Source organism: Buceros rhinoceros, unplaced genomic scaffold, assembly GCF_000710305.1.
Source record: "Buceros rhinoceros silvestris isolate BGI_N320 unplaced genomic scaffold, ASM71030v1 scaffold45736, whole genome shotgun sequence".
Classification (NCBI taxonomy): domain Eukaryota; kingdom Metazoa; phylum Chordata; class Aves; order Bucerotiformes; family Bucerotidae; genus Buceros; species Buceros rhinoceros.
In genome coordinates this window covers 1-13,194 of record NW_010418984.1, presented here as the reverse complement: position 1 = coordinate 13,194, position 13,194 = coordinate 1, and the positions used below count along the sequence as shown (strand labels likewise).

The following is a 13,194-nucleotide window of genomic DNA, read 5'->3' as shown; positions in this document are numbered from 1 at the left end:
TTATTAGAAAAATATAAACATAAATTATATATTTACTTTGAGTGCCTAATGAAGAAACATTCTACCATCCTAACAGTATTATGTAATATTAACTTGTGGTTTTGAATATTTAGACAATTAAGCAAAGATTTTTAAGACTTAAAACATAGTATTTACTAAGTTTCAAATACTGAGTCAAAAGAAAAAAAAATTAAGTTATTCTAAAATAAAAAATTATATTAAAGTGCTATTTTAAATGCCCCAAAAGACAAAACTCTAGATTCCTTCCTAAGAGTACTGTTTAAATACTGGGCAAATGAAGTTTGAAAGCACCATGCTGCAACACCATAAAGTCGTGACAGTACACACAATTGAGTGTAGATTTTAGCACGGACACTTAGTAGTACTATGAGAGAAAAGTATCTTTCTTCAGAAATTAACTTAGTAGCTCCATTTCTAGAACTCCTCTGTAAAACTGCATCTATCGCTGCACGTGTGCAATATCTGCTCTGTTGTTCTTAAGGGTTCAGTAATCCGTAACTCAAAGCTCTACTTTCTCTCCTTGATGAACATCAACAGAAAAGCATCACATAGAAGCCAGTGGGATGTAGAGTTTAGGCCTTAGTGCTCTGTTAAATCAGTAGTAAAGCCTTAAGTTCATATATGAAACATAAATTTCAAAACTTGCTTCATAAATAGTGCAGTAAAATACAAAGGATTTTCTTTTCACAGACCAGCTTGCCCAGAGAAATTGTGGATGCCCCATCACTGGAAGTGTTCAAGGTCAGGCTGGATGGGGCTTTGAGCAACCTGGTCTAAAGGAAGGTGTCCTATCCCATGGCAGGGAGGGTGGAACTAGGTGACTTTAAATTTAAAGGTCCCTTCCAACCCAAACCATTCTATAATTCTATGGCTGACCTGCACTATTATAAGAACTTCGTACACTACTAACTAAATGTTGCTATTTAAAAGGTATCTTTAATTCTGTTTTGCCCCCAATTAACTCATTGAGGAAAATGAAATGCATACTTGAGCTCCTTAGTCTGAAGATCAATAGGATCATGAGTTTCACTGTCCATGTGGAAACGAACTTCTGGTGAGGACAGTGTCAAGGCCCTGGAAGACAGTAAGTGGTATTAACGAACTACTATAAAGCAGACACAGCAGCTGAGTTTCAACATCTGGGTACACAACATCTGGGTTTACTGTGAAACTGTAATTTAAGATTAGCAGAAATCAAAAATAAAATTGTGGAATTAGTGTTCAAATTAGCAGAAAAGATGATGCTAACACATCAATACTAGCTACTAAAATTTCAAATGCTGCTCTTCTGGTTGTGTTTCAGAATTACTGTAAGAGATCCATGTTGATTGATCTTGTCAAGGAAAGGTTAACAGAAATCCCAAGTTTATATTTTTGGGGGAAATGAAGATAGGCATTTTTATGCAAATTGAAATGGCAAAAATACTTCTCTTTCAAAATATTTCCACTGAAAAAATAGACAGAGTGGACCATTACACAGCTTGACAGCAAAAAAACAGGCAAAAAGAAAAAAAAAAGGGAAAAAAGAAACACGGACACTGCATGGTTTACCCATTATCAATTCTTTTCTTCTTCAGAATTTTTGCCAATTTGTTTAGTCCACGTAGGCTGTTAGTAATATCATCATTCATAGTTGCTGAATCAATTCTCATCTGTGCTTCGGCATATGTAAGAGAAGCCTTGAAGAAGTTAGGAAAAACAAAAGACATCATGATACATAACTGAATACTGAAAATAAAAACTTCGTTTTGTCTTGCAGGAAGTGAAGTTTGCTATCAAAGCTGGTTCACAATAATACAACATTCAACACCTAAATGCTCAAAGAATAATGGACAAAACAGGACAAATCTAGCAAGATATTAAGAAATACCAAGTATTTACAGTGGGTTTTTTTATACTGATCACAGATGTACTTTATACATTAGAGGTCTAATTTTCAGAAGTATGATAAAAACCTACAGAGGCCACTGGATTTAACGGAAAATTATGACTAGTTGGTATATACCAACCATATCCAATATATATTTATACTTTTAAAATGAGTTATCATAACAAAGTGACCTCACAAAAACCATTGCAGACTTAAAGGTTTAAAAGAACAGGGCAGAATCAAACATTTTATTTTATTTATAGGATTTAAGCATAATTTTCTAAAAAAATATAAATCCATAAACTGAATGAAGAAAACTTAATAATAAAGTCTTTTGATCACCGTTTTTACAAAAAGGTCTCCAGCTTTTTTTCAGAAGTATAATATTTACGTGACTAACCTTGGAATTAATAATACTCTTCGTAAATCTGGTTTTTAGGATTTCAGCCTTATGGTTCATCTCCCATATACATGAAAATGCAAGCCTACGAGAGGGAGAAGAAAGGAAAAGCTGTTAAAATCCACACAGAGACATCTGGGGTTCCTTGTCAGGGTCAAAGTATGGCTCATGTACCTGTCCACGTTAGATCTCAGGGAACATAGATTGGAACTAAGTAACTCTGGAACCATATCAATTCTCTGCAAAGTAAAAAGTAAAAATAATGACTAGTTATAAGTATGTATTTTAATTTCCCGATGTTTTATTATTTATTATATTAAAAGCTTGGAAATAATAATTACTTTCTTTTTTCCTAAGGAAGTTCATATTTCTGAAAGAAAAGTAAGCTGCTTTAGAGAAAATTCATTCCAAGATCCATTTTAATTATCAGTTTTTTAGTAACAGTTATTTCTGAAAAGAAATTGTGGTCTGTGAAAAATAAGTTGAATGAAACAGGTCCGAGCGTACAGTTGTAATGAACAGAAATCATAGGAAACAACAGAGATTTAGCTATCAGAAGAACAAACAATGGAAAAGCCAAAACCAGGTCACTTGGGCAATTTCAGATCGATATTCAAACAGCAGTCCAGTTTGAGAACTACATGTCGTTAATGCTTTAAGCAGGAGCTGAAAGGCATATTCTACAGATAATGGATTAAGAGAAAAAAATTTTCCTTCTTGCTGTGCAGGCTGAATGACACAAAACCACCTTCATTTGGATAGTGTGAGGCAAATTAAGGGCAGCCCAAAGGAGTCTATTTTTTTTTTCATTAGTTTAGAGACAGTATCTCCAAAGAGGAAAGCAATGAAAAATCCAACTGTGTAGTTGTACAAAAAGGTTTTTATACGGAAAAGAATTACTTTTTCACACAGGTATACTGTTGTTCCTCTTTTTACTGACTCCTCATCCAAAGCATTTCCTGGGCGAATAAAATGACTGACATCTGCAATATGTACACCAACCTAAAAGAAAAAAAGCGCATCACATTATGCATCTTACAAAAGAGAAACAGTTCTCAACACGGAAGAAACTTTCTCAAGTTTTTATTTACAACCCAGTTCACTTGTTCCCAGTTCCCTTTAGCAGCTCCTGTATTTAGTAACAGAAATAGTTAAAACCTATCATACCGATACTAAAAAAAAAAAGAACGGTTGCAGCAATTATGCAAACTAAGGGCACACATACATTTAGTGGAAACTTCCATTAATTACCAATGCAACTCTTTTTGCCTGGGGCCTCAAATAACCCCTTTAATTCTCTTCAAGGCTCAGTGCAATTTTGTTTTTGTTTCTCCCTTTGCTAGACCTTCCATTTTGGCACACTGCTGTTACAATTACAATGTAGTTTATAACAAAAAAACCCTGACTACATCAGAAATAAGGGGTAGAGAGATGGTGTTAAGCCTGGAGTCTTTTAATGTCCTTTCTTTATATATATATATAAAATAATCATTCCTTCAGCATTACAGAAGTAGCTTCACTTTCTCTACTGATAGTTCCTTACCCTAGCTGTAGATACCAATGTTTTTACTTAGCTAAGGCAGGAAATAGACTCTATGTTAATTTCCCAGGCTAAACGAGCAGAAAGCAGGGCAAATTTAGAACACTAAATTCCCACTTCTGACACCAATGTAATGCAAATCAAATCCCTTTCTTTATTACCATCTCACAGTTGTGCGAACACCATTAATTTCTTTTAAAACAGATTTGGAGCTTTGCTCATGTCATGTACTATTACCACAGCTGCACTGCTGGTAAAATAAAAGAAGTAATAAATAAATAAATAAATGACTGGCTTGAATAAAAAAGAAAGAAACAAAGAAAGAATCAAACAATACCTCTATATTTCCATTTTCTAGTTCTCTACAGTGTAATGCATCATCAATATCCGTACAGCCGGGAGGATCAACACTACAAACACACAGATGCCTTAAGTCCTCCCTGTATTTCATATCCTGAAATCAAAAACAACCAAAAACCAAACTTGTTTTCAGTAACATCTTCCATACTGAAATAAAAATGATCATTTGAGAAAGGCACTTCGCATAAGATTTTCAAAAGCAACCAAGTTTTTTCAGTGTTTTGTTGTTGTTGCTGTTCTAGGGCAACATTTGCAGTAGTATTTATTTATTTATAAGATCAAAACAGATATGCAGAAACTACAGTGACAGAAAAAGTAAGAAAATTACGAAGTATTCAAAATTTCTCTGGTTTACAGCAAATACAAAGAGAAACAGAATAAAATTACAATCTTTTCATCATCTCAGAATTGGCAGGATCAGGAATCAAGATTTTTTAAAGTGTGATTTTGACTGATATTCAGCTAGACGAATTGTTTAGGATATGACTGTTCTCAATTACTTTCAGATTTTTAAGTCTTTGATGTTTAGACAGTTGAAAGGAACTACATGCTTTGGAAGTATCTACCTTTGTATGATGGCTACAAAAAGATCTCAAGTAGGTATCTTAGACGATTTAGCAAAATGAAAAATTCTTAGGGATGATCTTAAAGTTATTTAAATTGTAGTCTCTCTAATTCACAAAATACCTTTTAAAATGTTTATATTTTCAATGAAACTTGTAATGTTTTTACTTTAAAACATCTCTCTCTAACAAATGGTTTTAGCCAAAACCACAAAACTTGCACAGGCATGGTTTCCATAGGAAATCCAGCTGAAAATCGACCTGAAGACAAAATGGTTTTGGACAACATTTCTCCTCTGGTTTTGGTGCACTGGGATATCCAAGAATGCCATGGTTTGATTTGAAGGAGAAGGCATAGTAATTATTACATTAATTTAAAAATTATTACCTGTTCTGTAATGTTCCATGGCATTTTTGGTAGGAAACTAAGGACACCCTGGGAAAAAGGCTGATGAGGGACATCATGTTCAAGCAGAAGAACTTCTGTCTCCGTCTCTTTATCTCCAGCACTTCCCAAGTTCTTTACAAAATGACCCTGAGAAACAAAACACACACACAAATGTTTACACACACATGCACATCAAGCAATATTGTTTGCTCAAAAATAAGGATTTGAGACCATTATCTCAGAGGTTATTAGAATGTTAAACCACTTCAGTCTTCTTCAGTTAACTTTCTCATCTTTAAGAGAAATTTACTTTCCAACATTTAATTGATTCGGTAATTCTGAACTTTGTATTTCCATCTCTTTTTCTAAAATGACGCTATGTTTCCCACATTCAAGACCGCAAAAATTTTAAATGTGGAAATTTAGTTTTAGTTTTGCAGGAAAGAAAAACTTTGCTGTATCAGTAGCAAAACTAGTAAGGTCTAATTTCTCTATGGGTTTGTATTGTGCCACACATCCCACTCCCTATTACGTTAACTTTATTTCCTTCCTCACATATCTCATCTTCTGTGGTAATGCTGTCTTTGTCTTTTAACACTCCTTACATATATTCCAAGTTTCCTTCTTTCCTCTAAACACGTATGAGACAGTTGTGCTCTCATTCATTACACACTATGCATTCGCACACAAGCCAGCGGAAGCCTCCTCAAAGCCTGATGTTCAACACAAACTGAAGGTAGTGTCCTCTGCCTCTCTTATATCCTCCTGTAAATTTACAAAGAACGTTTAAGAATTTAATTACTTATAACTCTGCCCCACTGGTAATTTGACTGAATTTGGCCAACATGTTTAAAACTACTCGCCAGGATGGTGATCAGTGTGTGGATGAGCAAAGCCACAGCAAAAGGTTCACATTTCTAGGAACCCAGACTAAAACCCTGGTTAGCCTAAATAAAGCACCTTAGTTAGCACAGATACGTTCACTACAGAACCTGAGGAGTAAACTTTTTAAGTGTGATAACCCATACCTGGTTTTTGGCAATAAAAGTAAAGTAAATCATTTAGGGACTTCTGTAATTTGCACCATCAATGAATGGCAAAGAACTTAAAATCCACATCAACACTTTTTGAAGTTACTCAGCACTGCAGATAACAATAAACACCTTATCTAATAATAACACCTTATCTAATAATAAACCATAAAAAAAAACAATTTCAGAAGAAAGCACTTGAACTTACATTAGGATACCTGGAATTCCTGGGCCAACCATCAATAGCCACAATTATTCTTTGTCCTTCCAATGTATCTGCTTGTCTTGTTTCTATTCGAATGCGAGGAATTCTGCGATCAGCTGGTGTAAACAAATGGCGCCTTGCCTATTAAGAACCAGAAAAAGGAACAAAGAATTTCTAATTAAAGAAAAAAATCTGCACTTACAGTAAGTTGATTATTTCCTTACCTCTTTGATCTGTGATTTGGAAAGCATGCCACAAAATGGTCGCCAGTTTCGTTTTATAATGCCCACTACTCTTCCGGTAGGTCTCAGCATGTCCTTGTTAACAGAAGTCTTCAGCTGATAGAACACAGAGGGGTTAATAATGCAAAACTGTTCTGAACTCATGTTAATGTGCTTGGCTACAGCACGTATCTCAAACCGTGGTCGTAACATCGTATGTATCACTACAATGCCATGAATTCTATTATGACTCCATAAACAGAACTATGCCTCCCAGTGCTTTGCATGACTTTTAATATTTTCAGTATGTGACTTGACTAATTTGTTGCTTTTTTTTTTTTTTAAAAAGATATCATTCCAGAAAAATGAAGAACAGCAAAGAAAGACTGAAGACATGCTGTCCTGGCCCACTGTCTCTGCTTATTCCACAACTACCTCCATTTTCTTTTACAAGCTAGTATTTTAATTTTTAGGAGCCCTTTTACATTGCTTGAAAATCGCTGGTAATTCTAAACACAATAACTATAAAACATTCCCATGGAATTCGGTTGGAAGATCATGTTTTTAAAGAAATGTTAGTATTTGTTAGACAGGACGTATGTGTGTGCACTGCACGTACATGAAGCAGAATTACTGCAATAAGCTAAAGAGTATTTTACAACTGGTTTCAAACGTATGCACAGCCTGTGTAAGCTGATTGTCATCGTCAGTACCTGTTCCTGTTCTAGCAAATCCTAATCTACACATCAGTATATACCTTTGCATTACTACTTGACTAACACTCAGTAACTTTCCGATTAATTAACAAAGTAATGTGGGAATTTCTGATTTGGATTAATTAAAAGCATTAATTTTATACATAATCACACATTTAACACAACTGTAGGACTAAAATTAGGTTTTATAATTTCCATATTCAAAATAGTATGAAAAGTATGTGTCACTCTGAAGCCTAACACTGTCAGGGCAGTGCAGATTTCATCTCTCTCAAAGAGTCAAGTAAAAAATTACTTATTTCATACAATGTTTTCTGTCTCCTCTTCATTTTCAATGTCATCTTCATTCTGTCCATCATCTTGCAAGACCACTGAGGATGGTGCCACCCATTCATCTTTTGCCAACAGCTCCACAGCTACAATATCTTCATGAACTGCTCTGTTTAAATGTTTCAGCCCCTGTATAATTATCTGTATTTTTTAGAAAACAAAATGAAAATGCATGACAGCATGCATCATGAAAATGATGACAGCAACAGAAGACTTAAATCAAAGCAGTATAACAGAACAGTATACACATACAACAAGCTCTGCACTTTAAAGAACGTTTTAAGGCATGTTTGCAACGCGTTTTTCTTCCTCTGCCTAGGTTTCTTTCAGTACTGATGATATTATTTCAGGATTCCAATTGCTTCTATAAAAATAACTTGTTTTCCTCAGACCTTTTTTCTTTTTCTAAAAAAATCAGACAATCCTTCTATTTTTGCAGGCTAGTGTACTACTGGGAAACAGGAATAAAAGAAAGAGAGCAGAAGCAGCACCTCCAGCTGCCACCACAAATAGGAGGTAGGAGGGAACAGCCATCACTGTCTGTACAACTGTAGCAGTGGGCAGACAGATGAGTTAACTGCTTGGAGGGGAGCAGCCCATCTACTCATCATCAGGCATGAAAACAGCAGGAGAAATAAAGCAAGAGAGCCTCACAAAGGCTCACCACAGTTCTTCTGAAATATCTTCCTACAAACACGTTTCTCTGTCTTTCACTATTTCAAACTACTAAAAAAAAAAATCCCAATGTGTTATACTAGAGTCAACTGAAAAACTATTAACAACTAAGATTCAGCTTTTTTTTAACCAAATACTGTACCAAAGCACCAAGTTTAATTTTAAACTCACTATTTTCAAAAAGAGCACAGTCAGAATTTCTGTAGTCTATATCCAGACAAATAAACAAGCAAAATCAAAGAATAAACATCAGAAAAAAAACCCACAGAAGAGAAAAAATTACTACAATGCTTCATTTCAACATACGTCACCATGAAAGAATTACATTTTAAGTCATTACTGAGGCTAGTTAAAGTTCACAGCATGAAGGCAAAATGAAAAACTCACCTCTTTGTTTTCTTCAGCATCCCCATGAACCCAAACGGTAGCTTCAAGATAATTATCTCTGCTTGCACGGAAAGTTCCTTGGAGGTAAGTACCAGATTTTATTCCTTGCTGCAATTTGCTAAGAGGAATATGCTCTGGGAAAATAATTTTTCCACTTTCTATTTCTTTCTTAAAGAGGAAAAAAAAAAAACAGGAGATTTTCAGTCTTTTGTATTCATGATTATTCCAAAACCAATCTCAGGAACATGATGCTCAACAAATGCCAAAATTGTAACTATCCGTAGGTATGAATGTGCACAATCATGACAGTAACTTTTCTAATGAAGCATAAAAAGCATAAAGAACATAGAAACACAGCAATTCTAGAAATGCTTCCTTTTCTTTTCCTGTTTTCCTGCAGTTACTTACAAAGATCCTGCATAGGTGACATACGCTTTATGTTGATTTGGATATACTGAACGGTGAAGAAAACACAAGCTTCATACTACACTGTAAAGAGTACGTCACAGAATGTCAGCGCATACTGTAAACTATAAAGTACATTATCATGACTAGACTTGGAGCATTCAGATTACATAAAGCTGAATGAACTACACCTAACTGCTGAGAAAGTCGGCCGAGCCCTCCACTTTCTTCCGACTCTCGAATGTCCCACTCCATTCTGTTAGAACTAGCTTATGAAATGAACCTTCCCATTTTCTGGTGTTGTTTTCAACTCTGTCAGTCTTATGTGAAGATGTAAGTCTTGATTCTGATAAATGCAAAGCACAAGGAAACAAAAGAGGATGTAGCTCATCTTCGAGCTGCAACCTGCACTTATGTCTCCACTTAATTGACCACAAAAATCTGAACTTTTGATAGAAAAATGCTTTTGATCAGTAAGTTAATATAAACCTTCAAATAACAGACACAAAACAAAGATCTAAATGGTTTGCAATACAAACCTCTGTAGTTTTCTTTTCTGTTATTTCCAATGTGGGGGTTTTTTGTGTGGTTTTTCTTTTTTTTTTTTCTGTAACCAACTGTTATTATTCTCTCCTCTTTTCTTTACAGAGGTCAAAAAGTTATACTGCCAAAATGGTAACAAAGTCAAGTCTTCATATTCTAAATCAGTGCTAGTAGCCTGACGCACAGTGTGCAACAATATACTGCAAACCATTTGTGAATAATTTATTTTATAAAAAGAAAATATAAACATACCCCTTCATCGGACATACAAGCAAGACGATCTACAAGATCGGGATTAGCTATCAAGCTCTTGATATACTCCTCACCTACAAAAGCACACACAAATATTTATGCAAGAGATGCACGGGATTTCAGTATGAAGAGACTGCTGAGATTATCTAAATAATAAATTAGACATACACGTCACTTCACTTACATGTATAAGCAGTTATCCCTTCCTCTAGAGCTTTCTCTTTATTAGTTCTGTCATTTGTTAAAAAGATAACTTGAATCTTCTCCTCATCCTCTATGTTCTTCAAGTGTTCATTGTACCATTTTACTGCTACCCGAATGGCTCTGTCATTGCGGTCATTAGAAGATTCTCCTTGCTTCTGCTCTATGTATGTTTCCCTAAATAAATAAAATAAATAAAATAGAAACAAGGGGAGAACAAAAAAAACCCCCAAATCCAACATTTATCCTTAGGTACAAAAATTTTTGAGAAAAACAAGATCGAGACTCTGAGGCCAAATGAATCATTGCTGTACCACCAATTTTTATAATATGTGTAACACACCGTAGGCCACTGAAGAGCCAGGAGACAGCATTAATTTCTAATACAACCTTCTCACTGACAACTGAAGAGGACTGCATTCAAGATACCAGAACTATGGATTCAAGATTCCTAGAACTATGGTACTGCAGTAATGGAAACTACCTGCAAGCATGAATAGAGGCAAATGAATTGCATCTTCATTTTGTAAAGCCTTCTGTCACTGACTAACAGATTTTTTAATTCTGCTACACAATGAGCTGGCAGTATTAATAAAGCATGGGAATATGTTTAAAAGGGACACTCGGAGAGAAAATCAGTCAGTTAACAGTCTGTAACCTTTATTCAACATTTTAATCACCTTTTCATAACATATATGCTTACACCAATCATAAAACAGAAAAGCTCCTGGAATATGCAACTATTTCCCAAAAGGATTCTTCAGAAGTATACAGTTCTGTGAACCCCAGTCTGATGTTCTGTACCTAGTTCACGTTTCAGTTCCGTTCCTTTACTGTTGTCAGTACAACTTTCTTATATCCTATTCCACACCTTACCTATGATGTTCATTGGTGAAAGAATAGAAATGTTTTTCAGGGTTTTGAATCACGTCCCTAATTCGCTTGTATACTGGGGCACTCCGATTCCTGACTTCTTGTAAAACTGTCTGTAGCACAATGACATTCTTAATAACAGGATCTTCAAGTATATCGATCTGAGGAACAAAATGGAAATGAATCAAAAATGTTGTGAGATTCCACACAGTTAACAGGAGTTGAAATATGTTTAGTTAATACATAAAAAGCTGAAGTGAATAATGAGTTGCACTACTTCTGCCTTCTTCTCTCATCACTGGAAAATTGAAAACTTATTAAGCTGCTTCCTCCTGCTTGTGGGGAAAAAAGTTCAAACAGGATTTTCTAGCCTCTTTGTGATCTGAATTCTGCTGAAGATAAAGAATTATTCTGACTTCTACCAAATTCAGTTCCAACATATGCAAGTTTCCAATCAAATTTAAGGCCAGGTGTACACTAGAAATTTTGTTTACAAAAGATAGGTTCCTGTAAATCACAATGTTTATAAACACAATACACCTATGCACAATCTGATAGTAATCCAACATAATTTAAAGGCTACGTGGCATATATCTTTGTGAGCAATGCAAACCATAAAATAGTACCTGACCACTGTCACAGAGCTAACACGAACAGGCCTGTGCACACATAGGCCTAAGTTCCCCAGAAAGCAAACCCACCGTTGCACTGCAATTTTATTTTCCATGCAAATGGAATTGTTAGCCGCTCATCACCCTTTCAAAGACAGACTTTTTCTAAGGAAATTTGTTAAAAAAATTTCAGCACTTTTCTTTGCCAACTCGACAGCAATGGTGCGCAAGAGCAAGAACAGTGCACCAAAAATCCACGTTCCTGTCAGGAGAAAAAGATGGGAGTTACACTTCCTAAGCTTGTGGCAAGGAACTGTGCAAACCCATCTCCCAAATGAGGCAGCAATAAGAATCTAGAGGGCATGGCTAAAAGAATTAAATCCAATGCCAGACCAAGCTTCACTGTACCTGATGTTTAGATGACCGAAAAAGACTCAGATGCACGTTCACAGGGCAAGAAAACCAGTTATTACTCTAGGTACAAAACCAATTACCAGCCCAAGTCTTACTGTTGCAATCCTGTTCCAATTGCTAGGTAAAACCTTCTCCTCCTGTTACCAAGACATCCTAATCACTGCTGCTCCAGTTCATGGCAGCGTACCCCGGGCACATTCTCAGAGTGGTCTACAGTACATATATACAAACGTTGCCAACAGACTCCAAGAAGTCCATGGGTATCAGGCTGAGAACATCCCTTGACTTGCTGTTTTGGGAAGAAAATCCTTACTTAAAACTTGTAGGATGGATAACTGCTAAAACATGCAAGTAAAACATGCAGTGCAATCTATGTCAGGATTCATTAATTACTTCCAGTCTCCAATGTCTGCAAGGGGCTGCTCTCCTTATTGCAGATGTATTCAAAAGCAATTAAAAAAAAAAAAAAAAAGGGCAGACATCGAGCTTGGGAATTCACTGCCTCTCAGCCTGGAATTCTACTGTGTGCACTGCCCAGACTCAAGCCTTTGAACAACTAGTGATGGGCTGTAAAGCGAAGATTCATCCCATGCTTACCGAGTTGTACACGGGGCGATTCTGCAGCCTCTATTCATTTCCTGAAATCAACATCACAGGATAAAGAACCTAAGCCTACAACAGTCTCTGAAAACAGAATAGGTATTCAGGAAAATTCAGGCTGACAGAAAAATTCAGTGACCACCTGAAGATTCCGATTGCTGCGTTAGTCTATTCACTCTCCTTATCTGACCTTCTATACCCATATCAGACCGCAACAAACAAAACCATGCTGTTCTTTATTCCTACTGTAGAGGCAGCAAAAACATAAAACTGGAATGTAGTCCAAAGCCAGATTAGACTCGGTGACGCTGAAGGCTTCTTCAGTAGCTGGCAGTGAAAGTAAAGACTCACCCATTCAAGGGTCCAGCAGACACCAATAACGACGGAGGGAGGCAAGCCCGACAGCGCGCTGCTAAACGCACCTCTCCAGGAACGATGCCTGAACTCCACGCTGCATAGGTCAACTGGCACCCACACGGATTTTATCAAGGCTGGAGCAGGGCTTAAGGCTCCACTGGGAGCACGCCCAGACCCAGAGGGCGGCGGCGGCCGGCCCTTGCTGGGGCAACCGGGCCTGCGACTCCACCG

General features: G+C 36.3%; 1 protein-coding gene across 1 annotated transcript; it reads right to left on the bottom strand.

The window, feature by feature from the left end:
* Window positions 1–1,008: 1,008 nt before the first annotated feature.
* Window positions 1,009–11,142, bottom strand: LOC104487849 (exosome complex exonuclease RRP44; the record flags this gene model as incomplete). Its single annotated transcript, XM_010138717.1, has 14 exons — window positions 1,009–1,095; window positions 1,573–1,700; window positions 2,292–2,376; window positions 2,466–2,530; window positions 3,192–3,293; window positions 4,169–4,285; window positions 5,143–5,289; window positions 6,382–6,519; window positions 6,603–6,716; window positions 7,622–7,786; window positions 8,708–8,875; window positions 9,908–9,981; window positions 10,092–10,285; window positions 10,985–11,142. Coding segments are annotated over 14 exons (1,742 nt in total), but the record flags the coding sequence as incomplete, so codon positions are not given.
* Between the last annotated feature and the right edge of the window lie 2,052 nt (window positions 11,143–13,194).